At 32.1% G+C, this 23105-nt stretch overlaps 1 protein-coding gene across 1 annotated transcript; it reads left to right on the top strand.

Moving 5' to 3' along the window:
• The first annotated feature begins 12114 nt into the window (after positions 1-12114).
• Positions 12115-19333, top strand: LOC111506966 (transcription factor egl-46). The gene is made up of 2 exons (XM_023162189.2): positions 12115-12841; positions 15094-19333. The coding sequence occupies exons 1-2, from the start codon at positions 12142-12144 to the stop codon at positions 15186-15188; spliced, it is 795 nt and encodes a 264-aa protein (XP_023017957.1). The 5' UTR covers positions 12115-12141; the 3' UTR covers positions 15189-19333.
• The last annotated feature ends 3772 nt before the right edge of the window (positions 19334-23105 follow it).

Raw genomic sequence — 23105 nt, 5'->3', positions numbered from 1 at the left:
TTTATTTCTGAAAATAAAACTTTAATACTCGACATCTTCAACTGATTTCTTCGGTGATATATCTGCTTTCTCGCATCTAGACTATTTGAAGTCACACGAAGTAGTGACTTAATTAAATGTGCAGATTATGGTTTTAATTGTCAGTTAGAGGAACATAATAATCACAGCACAAGTATATCTTATGCTTAGGTGAATTCTGAGCTGCTGGCTGACAATGTATTTCTAACAATATACTCGATTACTGTCAATATCCATTTTGTGTTGAATAAATTGAATTGAATTGAATTGACTCACTGTTATATGAAAGACATTGTTGCATGATCTGATGTACCAGTGCAACTGATGAGGGTACCAAGTAGCGAAACGTTGAAATGATTTATTGTGGAAATTATATGATTAACATCACGGGCAGACTCGTTTTGAATATTTTATTTTTTTTTTAATTTGTATTGTTGGCACATAGGTATTTGTTATTTCGCTTATTACTGAGTCATATGATAATTCGTTTTCATTTCGTGTCCCAATATTTTTTTTGCTTAAAATTTGTTCATAAATTTTAATTAATTCTTATGTTAACTGTATGTCTTAATTTCATGTTTATATGCTCAGTATCTTCAGTAATTTTCTTCAGGAATATATTCATTCATTTTCATTTTATTTATTCTTTCATGGATTTCAAATCGTTTTTTAGACAAAAGAAGTCCACTAAAACTGTACAATTCATAAACTGAATAGCCAGTGCCAATTTTACTTAGATTAAAACTTATATTTACCCAAATAAAAAATGATTTTGAAACTTCGTCTATGAAGTTATCACAGGACATTCAAATGCAATATCTCACTCCGCGATCCTGACGTCTAGCAAATATTTATCAATTGTGAGAGGAATTTCTTCTTAACAACTCAATTTGTTCAGATATTTCTGGATCATTTATTTTACGACCAGTAATGCAGTTGTTGGAGATATATTTTCCCTCCATGATATTGGTATATTTGTGATGAACAATTTTGGTTTATATGACGAGGTAATAATTAAATATTCACAATTGAATATGTTTCGTACATATTTCTAGTGCATTAATTAATTGATGATGAACTCACAAGGAAGAAATAATAAGTTATGAAAATATGTAGAATAACTCTTATATACTTGAAGAGAAATGGAAAAAGTCATTCAGAGTTTTGAATAAGTAATTCTAACCAATTTTTCAAGTCACAAACATTCTCAATCATAGGTGTTTGAGATCGCTCATTGGGACTTCCTTGAGATGAGACTCCCTTCTTTCTCCAACTCACGAATATTTTTGAGTTATGAATATCTGACTAATACATGACTTTTCACAATTTTGACAAAGAATTTTGATTCATTTTTGTTTGATTGATTCATTCTATAGTTTTCATCCTACTGAGTAAATTTGATGAGGTCATTTTATTTTTTCTAGCCATTTCAATGTTTTCATTCCTTAATACAATCCAATTAATTTTGAGGTGAGTTCTTTAATATACTGTAGGGATCTGAATATGATGATGGTTTGATTATTTGCAATATTCTCTTGTGGATTTCGTCATGAGATAGAAGAAATATTATTTGAACTGTCAAATAATGATTTGCAAACTGAATAGGTAGGATGAGAATCCTCTGAAAGTATTTGTTTGAATTATCAAAGACATATGAATATGGATGTGAAAGTCGTTTAATCATACTGCTCTTGAGAGATATGATATTATTTACTTCCAATTTCATTGGATGGTATGAATCATAATAAGTGACAAGTCTATTGCTACTTATTGATTTTCTGATTCTCTGTTTGTACACAACTCACTGTTCTACTGTTTCGAATAAAAGCTGGCTTTTCATCAGAAATTAATTTTTTTTTTACAGACCAAAGAATCAGATCGCAGTTCTTTCACGTATGTTATGGGTAGGATGACATGCAGTTCCACAGAACCATGAAATTTGCCGAAACTTTTACAAAATTCGTATGTATTTTACATCTGATATGTATGGTAATGTATGGCTCCGAAAAGTAAATGAAGAAAATCAACCTTTATAATAATAGATCAGTAATGATAATAATAATACTAATATACTTTACTGTTATTAAGAATAAATCTTGTGGACAAAGCTTGTGAAAAATAAATATAAATGTAAGTATAGAAATATAAAATTTGTATAAAAAACACATACAAAAAAGTAAAGTTAGAACAAACACTATAGTTCAACGTCGAAATTTTGTATCAACATGGTTGTGTACAGGTTGTGTACAGATTACATAAACACACCCATTGCACCAGACAATCAAACATTTATATCCAAACAAGAATATAAACAAAAATCTTATATAACCTAAATTCAAATATGCACATTTTGTCACGTAAATTTATCATTATAGAACTCTTGCAAATTATAACAGGGTCTATCAGCCAAAAATGTTTACTCTTATTTTAAATATTTTGTTGTTTTAATTTGCCTGTTTCATATCTGAGGGCAAGTGATCAAACATCATGACCTAATTGTAATTAATAGAATTCTTGACCAAATTTCTTAAAGGTATTGGTGATTTCAACGCGGTGGAACGGGTGCTATAAGAATGGCATGAAACCTCAAATAGGGACATATTTTTGTGAATGCAAACCGCAAACCGATTCCAAAATGAACAAAGCAATCACTGTTAAAATATTTTGCTCAACGAATTTGTGTCTGCATGAATCACGAGGTTTAATCTTACACATATACCTATACTCCGTTTCTGCAGTAATAATACAGACAGAAGTGTTGATGAATTGCATACTTCCCAAAACGGTATTCCATAATGTAGGTGGGATTCAACGAGGGCGTAATACACCGTTCTGGCAGTTTTGATTCCAAAATTTACTGAAGTTACTCTCACTGCATTACACCCAGAACCAATTTTTCTTCAAAGTTGTTTGATATGTTCAATAAATTTGAGCAGATTGTCAATGTGAATACCTAGAATTTTAGATTGAGTTACGTTCTTGACCACTAAGTTATCACCAAATGACAGGTCATCAAGAGCACATCTGAATGACAAAATATTTGTTTTAGTGATATTGAAGGATAGCAAATCAGCATCATACCACTCCATGATTTTTTTCATAACAGTAGATATTGCATTGTGTAAATCATTTGAGTTTTTGTTGTTCCACGATATCGTCCTGTCATCAGCGAAAAGAGTGAAATTTCTAGAAATGCTCAAATTTGCAATGTTATTGACATATAATAAGAATGAGATGGGTCCTAAAACACCACACAAAATTTCCTTTTCTTCTGAAAGTCTCGTTGTTCTTACCATTCGATTCTTTCCTGAAAGGTAAGATTTAAACCATTTGAGCGTCATTTCTCTGCAGCCGTATTGGTAAATTTTTCTTAGCAAGATCTTGTGATCAACGCAATCAAACACCTCAGAAAGATCACAAAAGACCGCAGCTGCTACACTATCAGCATTAAACTTTGAATAAATATCATAAAGATATGAAAAGATGGCATCGTGCGTATTTTTATTGGTTTGAAAACCAAACTGGCTTTCATTGAAGATATTGTGGTGTTGTAGTAAAACCGTCAGACGTATTTTCAGAAGTTTTTCGATAACTTTGGCTATAGTTGAAATGAGAGATCGGGCGAATATTCGCGGGATTATCTGAATCTCCACCTTTATATAATGGAAGGACAACGGATGTTTTCAGGAAATCAGGAAAAATTCCATTGTGGAAAGAGCTGTTGATTAGAGATAACAACGTTTGCAGTGCCTCAGTTGGAAAATTTTGAATAATTCTTATAGAGATTTCATCATAACCAGTTGCATTTATATTCTTTATATTCCTCAGAATTTCTACTAACTCACTAATATTGTACCGCACAAAGTTAGGTTATCCTCAATTCTGACATCTTCAAGATTTAATATATAATATATATCATAAATTCCCACTAAGGTTTTTTGCAATCGAACAATAATAATCATTGATTATATCAGAAATAAGTGATATTCCCACATGTATTTTTATCTTCCCGTAATATCACTGATAGAAGACCATGTTTCTTTCATTTTATTAGTTGACGTACCGATTTGGTTATCATAATGGATTTCTTTCGCTCTCTTAATAGTGTATCTATATATTCTGTGGTAGTCATTGAAGAAGTCATGGAAGTGAAGATTGCCAGTAAATTTTAGTATGTTATGCAGTGTACATAAATTTTTCGAAGAAATTTTGAATCCTGTTGTAATCCATGGTTTTCTTTTTTTAACTTTAATTTTTTGCATGGGGAATGCTTCATCAAATACATTCAATAGCGCGTTGTGAAATGCGAGGAAACGTTCAATTTAGCTCAGCATATCCTCCCAGTTAATCTTTAGACAATTCTGATGAAACCCATTGTTATTTGTTCTACTGTAAAGTTTCCAAAACTCAAGTTTACGTTGTGTAATTAATGAGTTGAGACGTACAGAACAAATAATTGCTTCATAGGTATAAATTGATGTTCAGAATGCTTTGGAAAATCAGCAATTTTTTTTCCGTAGTCTTCATTAATATTTTTCTCCCCCATTATCTTTTCCAATGAAATGATTTTGTATCAAATCCAGTTTTGTCCTGTCAAATACTTTCTCAGTTTATCAGATATGGCAGTGAGATCAAAGTGTGCATAATAAATTTCGAAATCACCCTATCAACTCAACTCAAGCTCATTCAATAAATTCAAAGCAACTAATTCAGGTAACAAGTGTGACACACTACATATTCAAATCTACTAATAATAAGACGCCCTTCAGGTGGATGCCTTTCAAATGTTCCTCCCCGAAGTTAGACATGAAAGAACTTTTCCTTTCCGTTGTTCGGCCTACAAAGCTACACCTGACTCACATCTTATTCCTTACACTGTGGGGACATGGATGGCGCCTGTCCTTCGAGGGACTTTTGCTCCTCCTGAAGATTTGCACAACAAAAGAAGGGTTCGGATTGAAATCTTGGTGTTTCCTGTGAGGTGGACTTGCAAGTGTTTTATTGTAATACTTTGAGATTCGACAGTGGCTGTTCGTGAGGAATGATAGTGTGGGTTAATTTAGAAATTACTAGTTGTTGCCCGCGGCTTCGCCTACGTAGAATTTGGTTTGTCACATAATACAGACCATTTTGAACGAATACTTACAATATTTCTATTCAACCCAAAATTTCAGGTTTTCAACTTCAAAACTGATGAAATTCAATACAATCTTCAAACCCCTATTTTTCCCCCTTCAGGAAATTCCTGATTCCCTTTCTTTTATTTACGCTATACAAAGAACCTACCTGCATATTTCAAGATTTTAGGTTCGGTAGCTTCGGTAATACGGTAATATAAGGCCAAGTAATAGCTAGAAATTTATATTTTATACTTTGAAAATACAGTGACTGAAAAAATATGCCAACTGCACTAAGTAATGAATAGCTTCAAGAATCGAATAATGTTAAGTATAAATATATTCGCAAAAGTAACACAACCGTGAACGACGTCTGCTAAGGATATCGGCATATCGGTTGGTTAATGTCTTGCAGTTTTTTTCTAAATATTGGTCATGAAGCGTGTGGCAGCAAAGTTCATTCCAAACTTGCTGAAATTTGGCCAAAAAAGCCGTCTCAGGATAATCGCTCATGAATGGAGCCCAGAAGAGCCAAGACCAAAAAAGCACGCCAAGTTCAATAAAATGTCAAGGTTTTGTTCAGTGTGTTCTTTAATTACCGTGCATTAGGATGTCTTGCCACAATATAAAGAGCAATATAAAGAAAACATCCGATATTGTGGAGAAACAGAAAAACAATTAATCGCTTTCGCATCACATTAATACACCTGCTCACTCGTCATTTGTATGTTCGTAATTTTTTGGACAAAACAACACCGTAATCATGCTTCAGCCACATTATTCACCAGATTTGAGCCCCTGCAACTTTTTTTTGTACCCAAGATCGAAGAGACCTACGGCGTTTTGCGAAGATTCACGAAATAAAAACCGAATCGCTGAAAAATCTCAAGGACATACCAAAAAGGACGTATCGGAACTGCTTCAAGGATTTGATAAAACGCTGTCATAAGTGTATTACTTATATTTGAGAAGGACTACTTCGAAGGGGACAAAATAGAAATTGATGAATAAATGAATTTTTTTGAGAAAAATGAAAACTCACTTGAGACCTCGTATATCTACAGACTAATTATATTCAGAGCATTATTTTTAACGCCTCTGCCCGCGTTCGGGTCGTGTTCTCGGCGATGACGCTTCATTGCTTACACCGTCCCTCTACAGGTAATGGCCTACTGGGTTGCGTCAAGTTAATCTTATCGTGATAACTTTTAAAGTTCATCTATATACGTACAAATATTTAGATAAATTACAGAGCTAGTTGCTGATATAACAAAAGGCGAAGTTCAACTCAGTTAGCACAAGTGCTACTGAGTTGTTCTTAAACGACAATTGTATCAATTTTTATAGGAATTTGACTGATATTCTAAAATTGTAAAAAAGTATCCAATTCAATTGTATTTATGGCTCAGTATTTTGCATACAGTGGTTACCACATAAAAGGTAGGTTATATGCTACTGTATTTGACTATTTAAAGGTCATTTGAGTACTTTGACGTATCCCCTCTTCCCTCTCTCTACGCTTCATTGGTCGTGGTCGTGGTCCGATTGATTATAGGTTTCCATATGTTGTGTATCTCTACACTGGCTTGGCTAAATGCATTCTTGGATAACATATATGTGGCTTTCTTTGAATTTTCTCCTAAACCAGTATTCCTCCTTGTGAATGATTACAGCTTGAGACCACTTGATGTTATGTTGATGAGTCCACACATGCTCTGCTAGTCCTGATTTTCTGGTTTCTCTTCGCTGTGTGTGTTTCTTGTGTTCGGCAATGCGAACTTTCAATGACCTCTTAGTTTCACCGATGTATGAATCTTCGCACTCGCAGGGTATCCGGTAAATGCAATTCTTGGAATCGCGTTTAGTGGCCTGGTTTTCATGAGGCTGCTACAGATAGTGTTCCCAGATCTGAAGCAGGTTCTGATGGACCCAATTTTTCTTATTTTTTCAGATAATCCTCTGATGTAGGTAATAACAAGTACTGGTTGTGTCGGCTTTTCTTCCTTGTGAGGCTCTTTCTGTTTTTTAGCCAAACTCTATTCCACCATCACTTAGGGGTAACCATTTAGTTGGAGGTAATTTTTGATGATGCCTAGTTCCTTCTCGAGACCTTCCTTTGTATTACAGAGCCTGAAAGCACGGTCGATTGATGGTGGTTGGATTCTTGGTTCAGATACTGTCTCGTGTGAGTAAGTTTTTGGTATACAGATGTTTCCCATTTAGTGTCGGTCCTCTTCACCAAAAAATGGCAATTCGTTGTGTGAAGTTCCTTCTCCATTGTGAAAGTAATGAAAGAACCTACGTTGTTGATGTGCTTCAGGAAGGTGTCTAGTTCTGTATTCCCATGGTTCCATATTATGAAGGTGTCAAATTATGTCAACCATTCTTTTATAGATTCTTTCAGGGATTTCAAAAAAATGTATATCACAGTATATACTAGATCCTTCAGTTTTTATTATCAATAAATGTATATTACTTGGTGTGTGGCCCGACTCATTCAAAACTGCAGTAGTGACTCCTATCCATAAAAAAGGAGATAAAACTGAAATCACAAATTATAGACCAATCTCGCTTATCACCCATCTGTCAAAAATTTTCGAAAAATTGCTAAAGAAAAGAATAAACCCATTTATAACCAAATACGAATTGATTTCAGATAGACAATTTGGCTTCAAAGAAAAAACCTCAACCGAAGACGCGATTCTTGAACTGACAGAATTGATACATAAATCCTTGGAGAAAGGAAAACCTGCTTCATGTCTATTCATAGACCTAACGAAGGCTTTCGATACTGTCGATCGTCAACTACTCCTACAAACTTTAGAGAATAATGGTATCAGAGGGAACTGCCAAACGCTTTTTGAAAGCTATCTTCGAAATAGAATGCAAGTTGTGCGAATTGCAGATACAATTAGCAATCAAAAACAAATGGAATGTGGAGTCCCACAAGGTACGGTACTGGGTCCTCTGCTTTTCAATTTATATCTATATGGATAATTCAATTTGGACAGCGTTGGGAAAATAATTGGATACGCAGACGATACTGCGATATTCTATGAAGCAGACACTTGGCTTGATTTGAAAAAGAACGTAGAAATAGATTTCCACTTGCTCAAAAAATGGTTTGACCAAAGGCCCCTGACAGTGAATCTGGAAAAAACTAATTTTATTCCTTTTAGCTGCAATCTATCCAATGATTGTCCATTTGAAACTCTTGATGTTGGCGAACAAGGAAAAACAATAAAAACAGATTCCCTGAGAGAAATCAAATACTTGGGCGTCTACATAGATAAAAACTTAAGGTGGGACTCTCATATAAAATATACATTAAAAAAACTGCAAACAATGCTTCACAACTTCCATTCCTTGAAAAATTACTCACCTCACGCAGAACTTAATCAATTATATAGTTCCCTAGTAGTCAGCCATTTGAGATATGGTATAACAGCATGGGGATCAGCTCTGTGTGTACACCTCAATCCGTTAGAGGTATTACAAAGGAGATTCATGAAGTTGATCCTGTCTAGAAATTCACGTTTCTCGTCAGATCTCCTGTGTGTGTGAAGTTATGGATATGAGACAATTATATTACTATTGTACAAACATAAAGTATCATTACAGCAAAAATAAAGCATCATCACGAAACCACGACTATAACACACGACATCGCGACAAACTAACCTATCCTACTGTTAAAAAGCCAATTTCACAAAGAGCATATTTTTTCATGGCAAATATAACACCGTACCTCACAAAATAAAATTTTTTTATTCCAAACCAATATTCAAAAAACAAATAAGAAAACACATCCTCGAAAAATATAGACAATTTAAAAAAAATCTGTTAGAGTGAAACAAGTTAGTCTTCGTCAGATTTATCCCAAAGTTGTATCATATTGTATTGTAAGTAGCATAATTTTATCCATATTGCCTAAGATTTTATCTATTTGTACATTAATGTTTATTCTTATAAAACGTGCAATATTTGTCTAAGGTTTTATCTATTTTTCTTACTTTTTGTTTGTCTAGTATTTAATCGGCCTATTTTACCTCAAGCCGAAATATAATTTGCTTAACTATAACACCAAATTCACAAAATTTTATAAAATGTTTTGTAGTTTCTACTTCATGAAGGCCATATTTTTATACGAATATTTATGTACTTATATATTCTTTATAACTTCTTGCGAAACAAGAGTTCTGCTCTTATCGCCATTGTTTTAATTGTACTCTAATCTGTATACACTACCATGGTGGACATGGTAGTGAAATGAACATAGGATGGGAGCTGGAATATACTGTGCCAGAAGAAATTCATAACACAGTTACCAGGTTGTTCAATGCCTTTTCGTCTTCCAGGTTGATATGTGTGCAATTCTGCAATGCGCAAAAAATATCAATTTGAAACCCCGTCCAAACAAGCAAATCAATATTCTTACAAACAGGCTACACTCGGGATATTAATGAATTCTGAAACCAAATTCCAATAGATTCTTCATCTTCAAGATTCAATTAAGTGGCTCACATTCATTTCGTACCAGCTACAACACGTGGTCCCATCGGCGTATAATTCAAAAAATCACTGAGAGCAGATTTAACCAAAAAAAAAGACCTCGCAGCATGGATCAATAACATTTAATTTTTTCACTTTTCATTTTATACTGTTTGCGAGGCAATCTGAACATGAAGAAAACCTCCCTGTCTATTCAAACTTTCAGATCCCAATGATTCAAATTTCTATTTTCACAGATCTAGGATTCCTCTAAGCAGTCTGCAGTAGTTCTTCGTAAATAATAGCCAAAATTCAGACAGCTTTTTACATTTCATATCAATTGTTAATGTTGTCTAATTCATCCATCTTACGGTCGGGTGGACAAACTAATGTCAAGTAAACTTTTTCTTTTATTCCGTATTAGTGATTAACACGAAGCGGGAAGTGAGGTGCAAACAAGGATATTTACCTACGTTTGCGAAGATGTCGTAGTTAGAATCGTATAGAATGTGTTATGTTCAACGGGACTGATGGAACAGGTAGTAATATGGCCTAAGTTTTGAACTATGAGTGAAGGATGAAATTTTAGAAGGGAAATAATCCAACTTCAAAGGTACAATATAAATATTATTATAAAAGTAGAGCCATTTTCCATATCAGTAAATTTCTACTATTATTCGAGTTCTGCCAGACAAATTCAGGCAATCAAAAAAAAGGGGGAATTGGGAAAAAAATTCAAGAAGAATTCAAACTTGTGGTTGACGTTGTAATTTGGGTCGAATCAAAATCAAGGTTGTAGTGGACGTTCTCACCTACATCGAATTAAAATGAAGATTGTTATTGAAGTTTATATGTGAGATATAGAATCCAAAGTCGAATCTCAGAAGTAAAGATCGTTCTTGAATATCTGGCGAAGATTTTGGAGCACCTAGTTTCTATATAGTTGACGATAAAGATAGCTAGAATCCTGGATCGCTATCAGAGGAGTGAAAATAAGAAAATCGTTGATTCCTTAATGGTTCTAGGAGGTAATTGAAATTTATATGTGAGAAATAGAAACCAAAGTAGATTCCCGAAAGTAAAGACAGTGGGAATTCAATCATCATCATATTTGATACTGTTTTATCTGATTCACCAATAGATTGAAGAAGATAATACTTTCTAATTTTATGATCCTCGATTCAATAAAATGCAATACAACGTTTTTCAATACATTAAAAAACATTTTGTAGGTCTTAACTCTCTCAATTTTGAAAATCAAGACTACGCCACCCTTTTATTAATAACGGAATATTTTTCGTGGAGTACGTTTTGGGATAATTCGTCCTGACTACCTTCCTTTTGTGAAAGGCTTATCAGTCCTGCTTTGGATATCTCTTTCGAAAATATTTCATTTACTTAGTATTATATCAGTATGTAGATGAATTTTTTACATTGTAATTATTTGGAAGATGAATCTATCACAAAATTTCGTTGAAAAAATGCCGAAATTTTTAAAGATTCATCACTTTTTTTCCTAATTAGAACTGATCTTTCTACAATATAAGAAATGTTTGAATTAAAAGGGTTATATTTTCAGGGGTGATTAATTTTTTTTGTATCAAAATGGAGTAGTGGAAAGCAAAAAACTTTCTTTACCAAAAAGAAATGTTCACTTCTACCAGCCAATCGAAATCAGGAAATGAATCAAATAAACAAAATATCTAGCTGTTCCATTATTTTATTTAAGATAACTTCCATTTCTATTGGACCAAATTTTTTGTAATACACTGAATACAAAATCATAGTTTGTGTTGTCACTATTATTGGAATGGCAAATACAAAGTCATTGGCTCAAAAATAAATTTTCAAACAGCTGCTTAGTCTTTTGACTAACCTGAAATGAATACTGTATGGAATTATTTTGCCCACTTTATTGAACGGCGTTTTTCCATCCATGGACACTTTTAAGTAAATGAATTGTTCGAATTGCTCTAAAGTGCTTCATTTACAAAGGCCAAAATTATTCGTTACCCCGGAAATGATTCAACACAAATCGCTAATGAATTACCGGACAAATTTCTAAAATTTAACAGGAAGCACAACAAATAAATTCACGGAAACTATACAGATAAAACCCACCCGACATAATTAAAAACGTAAAAAAATCACCCGAAAGGCTTCTATCTAAACTCCTATCTATTTACAACCGGGGGTGTAAAATCGACATCTGCAAGGGAATCCCTCTAATGATTTGTTACACGACAATAATTGCCTAAAAACCGTTACGAAAAATCATCCGTGTAAAAGCAAAATCCGTTACGAACAACTGAACATCAAGCGTGATTTCTCTCTTGCCAATACGCTGGGAGTGCGGCCAGTCGTCCAATAGGGGTGCGAACTCGCCCCACCTAGCGCACGCTTCGTTTACCGACTAGGCGGGGTGAAGCTCTTATTGGGACTTAAAACCCGTAGATGACTAAAAGAAGTGTGCACAGTGACATGTAGCTCAGTTGGCTGTGGCACTACGCGAGGGATGCCTCGTGTGCAATACCACCATGACATGGAATTCGCAACCTTCAGGAATCACTATCATCTGCACAGATTAGCGCTAGAGCCGCAGTTTTTCCACTTGCAACAGCACTTCTTCAGATTCTCGGAGCCGCTGGAACTGAGCACAGTATCTCCTCTGGACTTGAGCTTGAAGACCCACCACAACCAGTCACCGATTACCCCACCATGTACCCCTTCACCGGGAAGTAAGAAGAGCCTCGGATCGCCAACTCCGGAAATACCAGCTAAGAAACTAAAGTTGACACCGGCCACTCCGTCGAAGAAAAACAAAGCTACAAGGAAACTCAATTTTGACGAAGACAACAGCTCTCCCGTTTCTGGAACTATCATCCGCGAATTGCGGCCTGACGAAAACTTGGTAGTGAGGAAAGGAGACATCGACCCCGCCTTTAACGTCGTCGAAATTACCGAAGAAGCGAAAGCAGAGTTGGCGAAAATCGAAAATGTTATCGGTGATTACGTATGTCGTCTTTGCAAAGAGCTCTACGAGGATGCTTTCGGGCTGGCCCAGCATAGGTGTTCGAGAATCGTCCACGTGGAGTATCGATGTCCTGAATGTGATAAAGTTTTTAATTGCCCTGCGAATCTGGCATCGCACAGGAGGTGGCACAAACCTCGACCAATCAAAGAGTGTAAGCAAGAGGAGGCTGGAGATTCGGAAGGTGAGTTTTCATATTTGTTTTGGAATTCAGGTACTGCATTTTTTACTTAGGTGTTACCGAATATTCTCTATCAGTTCAAATCGGATTTCATTTTGGTTTACTTTCAATTTGAAATTATCAAGTTTATAGTCCAACTACAAATTCAAATTTTTCTTTCTACTGATGGCAAAAATTGTATCGTGATTTGTATTGTATGAATAACAGCAAAACTTCATTGTTAAATATGTTTTAAAAACAATGTTTTTCTCATTCATGGACTTTTTCTGTTGAATCTCAGTTGCAATAAAACATTTCTAAAAGTATTACATCAAATTCCACTGAAATAATGTTGTTTATTTAAAATGGAATATTCATTTCATTTTCATCACATAAGTCTATGAAAATAATTTCTGTGTAAATTGAAAGGGGTATATTTTTATGAGGGATTTATAATTTTAATTGCTTCCAAAGAAAGGAAGATTCGCAGATTTTTTTTGTATAATGATAAAGAAGTAGAAAGCCAACAACTTTCCTGAATGATTAAATTTTTCGCTTTCGAAGTGTAAAATAAATCAACTACTTTTATGTGATTATATCATAATATACATGTTACTTGGAGAACAGGCATGAGTTTTAAGAAAAACTCAACAGGTTTAATTAGTGAAATCAAAATATCAATATTGATTCTTGTTTTTTAAATTTCAAAACTCACTTGAAGCGTTGAATAGGTGACATTTCAAACCGTTTCAAAATTCTGCTGAAAAAATAAAACAGAACTGTTTATGAATAATAATGAATAATTTCAAGTTTTATTTTGTGATAGATGAAAAATATTTTGTTGAAGAAACATAAAATATATTTTTTATATTATTTATATTTGGGCACAGCTGAGATACCGATGATGTTCTTGCAAGATTATGAAAATTTTGTTTGAAAATATCGAGGATACTCATGAATGGGAATTAGGTTAAAAAAATAACAACTGTGGAAACGTGAGACATATTTCACAATTTTTCACTATGTTTTTCATCTAGTTATAACCCAAAAACGATTGTGGATATTAACCATAGGAACATCGTAATATAATTTGGTTTGAAATCTCATTTTTATTTTTCATTTTTCTTTTGACATTTTCTTCAGAATTTATGATAATTACTATATTTTATTGTAACTTTGGGTTCCTTTTACATTATTTGCGTTTGTTGACATATCACATATTGTTCATCCCATTTTCATTTCAGATCGCAATAGTTAATTTCCTTTACATATTATTTAGTATTCTTACAATTTTGCTCCTTTTTTCTTTTTTCTTTTTAATTTCTGTATTTACTAATACAACCAAATATTTGGACTGCTTATTGTTATGAATTTCAACATTCAACTGATTTTTTTGTATTCAATTTGTTATTTCATAGATTTCGAATCTTAGACCATACGAACTTTTAATATTTTCATTCAATTGGGTACCGTTGATTATTGAAATAGACTTTTTCACATATATGACCAGGAACATTATTTATAACATCCGTTAACGAAAAACTTTTCCAGAACATTACTTTCGTCTTCTTCAATATTATGTGGACTAAAGAAATAGATCTTAACTAACAGTTTCTTTTGTCACGTAGAATATGTTTAAATTTGACTAATCTTCAATTTCAGTGGAATGAAACTCTGCTAAGATAAAAAGAAAAATAGATGAATAGATAAATATTTCAATATCCTAAGTCAAATTGTCACATATTGATATTGACATTTTTAAGTATCAAAATTCATTTGCTTAAAAAACACAATGAATATATTTCTAGAAAATGATTAATCACTCATTTCAACTGTCTTAAAGATGATGAAATATCGGATACACCAACATTATTTGATGTATAATTGAAAATTATTACAACAGATTTTGGATGACTTAGTTGAAAATATATTTTCATATAGTCAACTGTAAGTTGCGTCGACTTTAAAACCATTTTCAATAATATGGCGAATGCGCTACTATTCCCAAGTTTATTTGTGATATCAACGTTTCTGAACTATAGTAATTACGATAAAATTGTAATGAAATGTTTTTTCGTCTCTTCACATGTCAATACAATATTTTACTGAATGTGAATATCTTATATGGGGCACACGTTGTTACGATAATCAAATGCTTCCTCAGGAAAAATTGAATTAAATTCCCAGCGAATAATTGACCCGTTACAATAAAACTCAAAATTCAAAACACTCAAAATTTGATCTAGTAATACCCTTTTGATTCAATTTTTTTCCAGATTCTGCTGAACAGTTTCCTTGCAGTGAGTGTGGTAAACGTTTCCGGAGAATCGCCTACCTGAGGAAACATCAAGCCATCCACCAGATTGAATGACAACGGCTGGTTCCGGTTAGGCCCATCCCAAGATTACCGCCCCGTCTCTGGAGGCCACCCCCGCTGCCACCGATCTGCAGCAGTCAAGAATCGACAGCTTTTTTCCCTGAGAGGTACGTCCCTAGCATTACGTGGATGAATAATTTCTGAGAAAATTGTAAATAATGTGAATTTATTTGTAAATTGTACATATATTTATTGATTCGCCTTGGACGGTGTGAAAAGAGGGAATATTTGTGATTTACATGATACCATTTAATAGTTAAGATCATTTTTCGGTTTCAATTCATAGTGGGGACAATTTTGATAGTTATCATTCAGAGCAATTGTATATATATCTTTATCAAAAATGTGTAAATTGTACATATACTTATTGGGTTGATATTGGATGGATCAAAAAACAGAATTTTCATTAATTACATGATATTTTTTGATTTTGACAATATTACTTTGACCTTATATACTTGTATATTACTTTCAGAGTTGAGAATTTCATTTGACTTCAAAGAGATATATACATTGTCAGCCTCATATTATTCAATGATATGAAAAAGTATATATATATATTCACAAACTGAGTGATTTTTTTCTTTTCATACCGTCCTAAATGATCGAAAACGTAGATATGGTAAGAATTATATTGTAAATATGTATTTTATCAGAAATCAGATTTCAAAATGATCTCATACTCATTGTGTGTCTATAAGATATATAATTGAAAATATTTCTAAGCTGCTAATTGGTTCAAGAAGTTTTCATTTCATACAACTTCTTCAAGGTTCCCTTCTTGTATCAATGCCCAGTAAATCTGTTGACAAATCTGGGTGTAACTTAAAAAGAGATTTTAACGTTCGGTAAGACAGGAATCCCGTAACTTTAGCAAATGGAATGGAAACTGTCACCAGTCATTAGTACCTCCATTCATAATTGAAATTGACCCAATTTTATACAATATTATTACTGCTTTTATTCAGCAATATATTCAAGAATGACTACAAACGTTCAGTTTGATAGATGTCCATGCTCTATTTTTCAGTTTTCAATAGACTTTATTTTCTAATCCTAACTTCTTGTTTTTTAAACAAGAACACAAATCACCACTCTTTGTAGCGTATCTCGATGACTTATATAATTATTGGTCTTATAGAATTTTCCTTAGTCTGGGAAAAAACTTTGATAATCGAAAAGTAATTATAGTCGCTGAAAGACTGATTACAGACTGCGTAGACAAATCTGACACTGAGAATTGTCAGATTATCATCACATTATATTAAACTTAACGCAATATTTTTGATATTTCATCCATTTCGATATCATCAGATAAAACATTTTCTAAATTTGATAATTATAATAACATTTTGCACACTATGGTGACAGTTGCGATAAAAGTCTTCTGCATTCGTATTATAGCATAATAAAAGTAAAATTTGAAACACAAATTATCTGGATCATTAGGAATAATACTATTAGAAAACTTCTGAGAAACAATTATCAGCATGTTTAGAATATTTTGAAAAATGGCACTTTTTCCTGATATATTTTATAGATATATTAATTAATTATTAGGTTATACTTTTCTAGTCATTTGAATTAAGTCGTTTCTAGTCATGGATTCGAAGGAATATTTGATACAGCAATTTGCCAAAAATAGTTTAGAATTGAAACTTTGTTGAATAATTCAATCTCAACAACCTATCAGCGAAGTTCATAGTATATCCCCAATATTAAGACTTGCCAAAAATTATATCTAGTCATAAATTCAGTATTTAATTGAGTATCCTTATTCTAGTCGCCAGAACTATTTATTTTTTGCAATTATTTTTTTGCAATTTGCCAAAAATAGTTTAGAATTGAAACTTTGTTGAAGAATTCAATCTCAACAACCTATCAGTGAGATTCATAGTATATCCTCAAAATTAAGACTTGCCAAAAATTATATCTAGTCATAAATTCAGTATTTAATTGAGTATCCTTATTCTAGTCGCCAGAACTATTTATTTTTTGCAATTATTTTTTTGCAATTTGCCAAAAATAGTTTAGAATTGAAACTTTGTTGAAGAATTCAATCTCAACAACCTATCAGCGAAGTTCATAGTATATCCTCAAAATTAAGACTTGCCAAAAATTATATCTAGTCATAAATTCAGTATTTAATTGAGTATCCTTATTCTAGTCGCCAGAACTATTCACTTTTGAAATATTTTCTCTAGTCATCTAGTTACTGCTGTCATATTTATTTTAGTCACTTTTTTAATTTATATTCATTGTATACTTTTACAATTTAGTATAATTACTCCTGAACTATTTATTTTTGAAATGTTTCCTCTAGTCATCTAGTTACTGCTGTCATATTAATTCTAGTCACTTTTTTAATTTATAGTAATTGTATAATTTTACAATTCATTATAATTACTCTGGTAATGAAATTCAATTTCACAAACCTCTTAGAGAAGTCCTTAGTCTATTCTCAATTTCAAGACTTGCCAAAAATTATATCTAGTCATAAATTCAGTCTTTGATTGAGTATCCTCATTCCAGTCACCTGAACTTTTTATTTTTTCAATGTTTTCTCTAGTCATCTAGTTACTGTTGCCATATTAATTCTAGTCACTTTTTAATTTATAGTCATTGTATAGTTTCACAATTTAGTAAAATTACTCCTGAACTATTTATTTTGGAAATGTTTTCTCTAGTCATCTAGTTACTGCTGTCATATTTATTCTAGTCACATTTTTAATTTAGTCATTATATAATTTTACAATTTAGTATAATTAGTCTTTGGTCTATCCTCAATTTTAAGAATTGCCAAAAATTATATCTAGTCATAAATTCAGTCCTTAATTTAGTATCCTTATTGTGATTACCTGAAATATTTATTTTAAAAATGTTTTCTCTAGTCATCTAGTAACTGCTATCATTCTAGTCAATTTTTTTCATTTGTATAATTTTACAATTTAGTATAATTATTCTAGTCACACCAACTGTTTCTAGTCATTGTAATCTAGTCTTGTTACATATTATTTTTAAGAGTCTCATTTTGGAAACCATACTATTATCATTCCAAAATCTTGTTAGTCAATCGTGAATATATTCACGAAATTTTATAATAAAATAGAAACTGAAAATAGATGTATTACATTTCTCATAATTTAGTATTTTTGCTAGGTTAGTTTTAAAGAATGTGATATTGAATCTATTTGATTTTAGAATAGCACTGAAAGCGATACCTCAAATATGTGTTCCAAATTATATATTGAATTATAAATTTATTACATTTTACCAGCTACATTGAACTACGCAGTGTGTTCTGATTTTCTGAATAAATATCTTTCGAACGTGAAACATTAGAAATTTCAACATGTCAGTAAAATTCCACTGGAATTGAAACTTCTATTTTATATAATAAGTAAAACTCTATAATCATTGACGATAATCACATTATTTTTGCTTTTGAGTATGTCATTATAGTTCATTCTTGAGCTTGTATGAGAATATTACCAAAAAGTGCTCGCATATATTTCTAGGATTTTAGTTTTATTTAGATTTTTACTGAGAGTGCGGGCGAGGGAAAAAGTTTGCAATACGCTCCAAGCGGCAACTTACCACACTTAAAACAAAATTTGTAGTTTACGTGAATAAATTGCCATACTCTGGAAAATTTGTAGAGAATGAACGTGGGGATAAATGCCAGTAATGTTAAAATCCGTCTGTTTAGTCATAGATCTAGTCATAATTGATAAATGCAGAGTACCTGGAAAAACTACAACTTGTGCTATTTTCTGGGTTCCCTGTCTAGTAGATATATTATATATGTAAATAAATACGTAGATTAAAAATCTATAAGAAGCGAGTGTTTCTAGTCAAACTGTAGTAATAATAAATGATAGAATGAAATTTAGCAAGTAAAGTAATACACATAATGATATGTATTGTAAATGTTTTGTATAAAATTATATTGAATTAAGTTTGTGAATATATGTACAAAAATTATATATACAATAAGTTCGAGCTTGTGTGTTGATTTATGAATGAAATTTATGTTCACCAGTAATACTAGTTTTATTGTTTTCAACCAAATGAATTGTAACAACTATCATTTTTGATTCCTTTCATATCCTGTGAATTCCTTACTGGAAAACCTAATGTGAACATATTTAATGATCAACCAGATACCATAATTCGAAAATACACCCACATCTTCAAATTATAAGCAATGTATCAGAAGTTCAAGAATAAATGGGAGTTTCTTAGGACCCCATATTGAGGCTAATATTGTTAGGTATTATTCCAAAATTATACGAACAAGGAGTTGTCATGGTATTAAATAAGAACGGCATAATTTTAAAAGAAAAACTCAACATGGTTCTACGTAATTGAATGTCCAGGTTAAATTGAAATATTCTGCATTTACATTCTGAAAAAAAGTTTTTTCGATTCCATTCAATAAACAAAAAATCAGAATAAACACAGGTGCACATACAAATTTCGAGAATCAATATTGAACCACTAATATTGATTCAGAAATAACAGTAATGAAACTAGTTAATAATGCAGGAGTTCCCTTCAATGATGATTTTTTGGTAATTTCACGAATGCAAGATTATCGCATTATGAATCAGTTTCATACGCTTTTTATTGACAACCAGCATAAGCCTCAGATATTTCGTTTTGAATATCGATAATAATACAAATTTTTATTCTTTGACAAAGTTAGAATCGCAATATTTCGATATGTACAGTGACAAGGAAATCGTAAAGATTAGGAACAGTTCCAAGATGAAATTATTTTTGGAAAATATCCCTGATGATTTGCATAGAAAAAGAAAAAACTCTCAAATAACTATAGACCAGTCGCTTTTCTATCAGTGATATCAGAAATCGTGGAGAAAGCCGTAAACCACCATATCCTCAAATATTTGGAAGGCTTCAGCATGTTGAGCGATCATCAATATGGCTTTTGGAAACAGAGATCAATAGGCGACCTTCTATCGTATGGAATAACGCAATCGAGAAACATGAAGAATCAACGCTCGTGTTCCCCAGGGATCCATATTGTGTCCAATCCTCTTTTTATTGTACAACAAACGACTTCTTCGAAAAAAACCAAGAACGATATATGTTGAAACTTTATTTATTTAATTGAAATAGTACGAAAACAATACATATTAATTTTGAATTATTTCCGAAAAAACAACAGCCGGATAGAATATTATTCGGTATTTTGGACAAACACTTGGCTGAGACCGGTGAGTTTCAAAAACCATGAATGAAATCATGAGTTTGTTAAAAATGTACAAAATGTATCAAGGAAAATGTTTTTTTGGGATATGTTGTCAAATAACGCCAAGAAAATAAAAACGAAAATTCCAATTTTCATTTTTTCCCGGATTTATCTTGAAATATTCGGAATTTTTCAAGTTTCAAGTAGTTGAGTACAAAAAAACGTAACTTTCATTCAATTTAGGCTTCGACGTATCTTCTGTAGTTTAGAAGATCCCAATTGTGGGGGTCGAATTTGAATTACCCTGTATACCAGTATATGTTTAAAAATTCAGCACTAGTACACTAGGTCAGGCAGATTCAAATCACCGATACCTAATTAGTTTTAAAAATTTTGATCACGATTAAAGTTCATCGGATCAAACAGTAAAATGCTCTACTTATTCAGAAGTTACATAGGATAGACATGGGAAAATCGCCCCCTAGTATTGACGTTTATCATCTGGAAATCATTTGTCTAGATATGTTCAAAGAGAAAACATTTTATTCACTGATCTGAGAGGAAGGGAGATAACTTTGTGAGATAATCAGTCATTACAGAATAATCAATTTTTTGAAAGTGAAACAGACTTCTGTTTCACTTGATTCTTCTTCATACGGAAATAATACCTTTCGCTAATAGATGGCAGTTTTATTATTGCTTGAATATATATCACTAGTTTTTCAACCTTGTGGTCAAATAATTGTATCGATGGAGTTCATTCATAGTCCACACAGCAATAGATATTCCAGAAATATTTCATGAAAATACATTTAGGAATATTGTATTATGTTATGAATGTGCCATGGATATATATATATATATATATATATATATATATATATATATATATATATATATATATATATATATATATATATATATATATATAACTTCTGGAGAATATTCCCTGGAAGTGTTCCTGGCGAACCTTTAATATATTCTAAGAATATTCCTGGGGAATATTCTTGGAATATCTTAAAATATTCCTCATATAAATATGAGGAAGTGACTTTTAATCTTCCTCTTTGAAGATGATCGCTTTGTGATCGAAACACGTGTCGAGGTGTTAAAAATAACGATTTGGTGTTGGGAAAAAACTCCAGTAATATTCATTACTACACCAAAGGTTCCAAACAGTGCATCATAATTTCTCAGAATATGTAAAGTATATTCTATCAAGAATATTCCAGGAATAGAACCCAAGGAATATTCATAAAATATTCGGGATATTCTAGTTCATTGTAGGAATATAAAAAAGGGAATCACCATAGAATATTCTTCAAATATATTTTATGAATATTCTAGGAATACTTGAAATATTCCAAGAATGTGACGATAAATGATAATAGGTATATATATATATATATATATATATATATATATATATATATATATATATATATATATATATATGTTGAAATTATTCTTCGGGTTTATTCCGTGTGGTGTATTGTCATCCCCGATGGGAAATATATATATATATATATATATATATATATATATATATATATATATATATATATATATATATATATGAAATCTGAATTTTTCACGGATAGGAATATGCTGAACTGGTTTTTCGGGTATTTGATCCGTGTATGTGATATTATCTCTAATCTCACCGACGTTTCGACAAAATCTCATTTGTCATTATCTAGGTGTGCTATTACGTGTTCAGAAGTTTTGTTGACCTTGCTCATCTCATTTCTTACTTTCAGATATATCCGTGAAAACTTCAGATTTCATATTCGATACCTTAACGGGGAGATGAGGTCAACTAAGAAGAAGAAGAACTCAGGTAAAACTCAACAACATTTAAGTAGTAGGTAGTAGAGAGTTTATGGACACTCTATATCTGAACAGGTAACGAATTCGATTAGTAGTACATCTATTACTTTTCCTATTTTTTTTTTCGAAGACAAGTATTTCTGTGTATGGTATCTATTATCTATTGTTGTCATGATTGATTTCCATTCATTCCCCTTTTCCTATAAATAGTGATAAACTGAATAGGCCAACAACACTTCGACAATAGGCGAAATAATAAAACATCCTGATTAATTTCAGGATTGGGGTTCGTGCAGCCTAGGAAAAAGGCAAAATAATGAACCATTCTGATTTAATTTTGGGATTAGTGTTCGTGGAATATTTTAGGATTAGACGTAAGCTAAAAGAATCAGCGTATATTCTCATGTCTGGAGAGAATTGTATCTCGAATAGCTCCTTAGAAATAGACCGTACTTGGCTACCCATCTTGAAGAAAACTTTAGATAGTGGCGAAATGGCAACAAACTGATATCGGAGAGTACCTTGTATTACATCAAATGTTTCAGTTGTCAATCAACAACATTGACATAATTTCATATTTCAACACTTCTTTGACATCTGTCGAAGAAGTAAAGGAATAAGCTATCAAAAAAGGAATAACTGCGAATATATTCGAATTTTTTTCCATTTCTAAAGACTGAGGCAGATTTTGGCCTCCGAAACGTAAAAGATAAGTATTATTTCTCAATAATTTTTTTTGATAGGCAAAATTGTTAAATACGACAAGTTACTGATAAATATGTCTATAAAAAACTGATTTTTCCTCCACAAAAAATGACTCTCGTTGAATACAGAAGATACAACTTGAACTCGAAGATACTGAAAAC

The sequence above is a fragment of the Leptinotarsa decemlineata genome, unplaced genomic scaffold, assembly GCF_025532065.1.
Source record: "Leptinotarsa decemlineata unplaced genomic scaffold, Ldec_3_MD MMD2_tig00001393_RagTag_RagTag, whole genome shotgun sequence".
NCBI classification, from domain to species: Eukaryota; Metazoa; Arthropoda; class Insecta; order Coleoptera; family Chrysomelidae; genus Leptinotarsa; species Leptinotarsa decemlineata.
The sequence above is the reverse complement of the archived record's forward strand: the minus strand, read 5'-3'. Positions and strand labels throughout refer to the sequence as shown.

What these genes read in the sequence shown, in the direction of transcription:
- LOC111506966 (XM_023162189.2), top strand. Translation starts at nt 12,142, where the DNA reads ATGCCTCGTGTGCAATACCACCATGACATGGAATTCGCAACCTTCAGG. An exon ending in GGAGGCTGGAGATTCGGAAG is followed by an intron (nt 12,842 to 15,093) that starts GTGAGTTTTCAT and finishes ATTTTTTTCCAG; the next exon opens with ATTCTGCTGAACAGTTTCCT.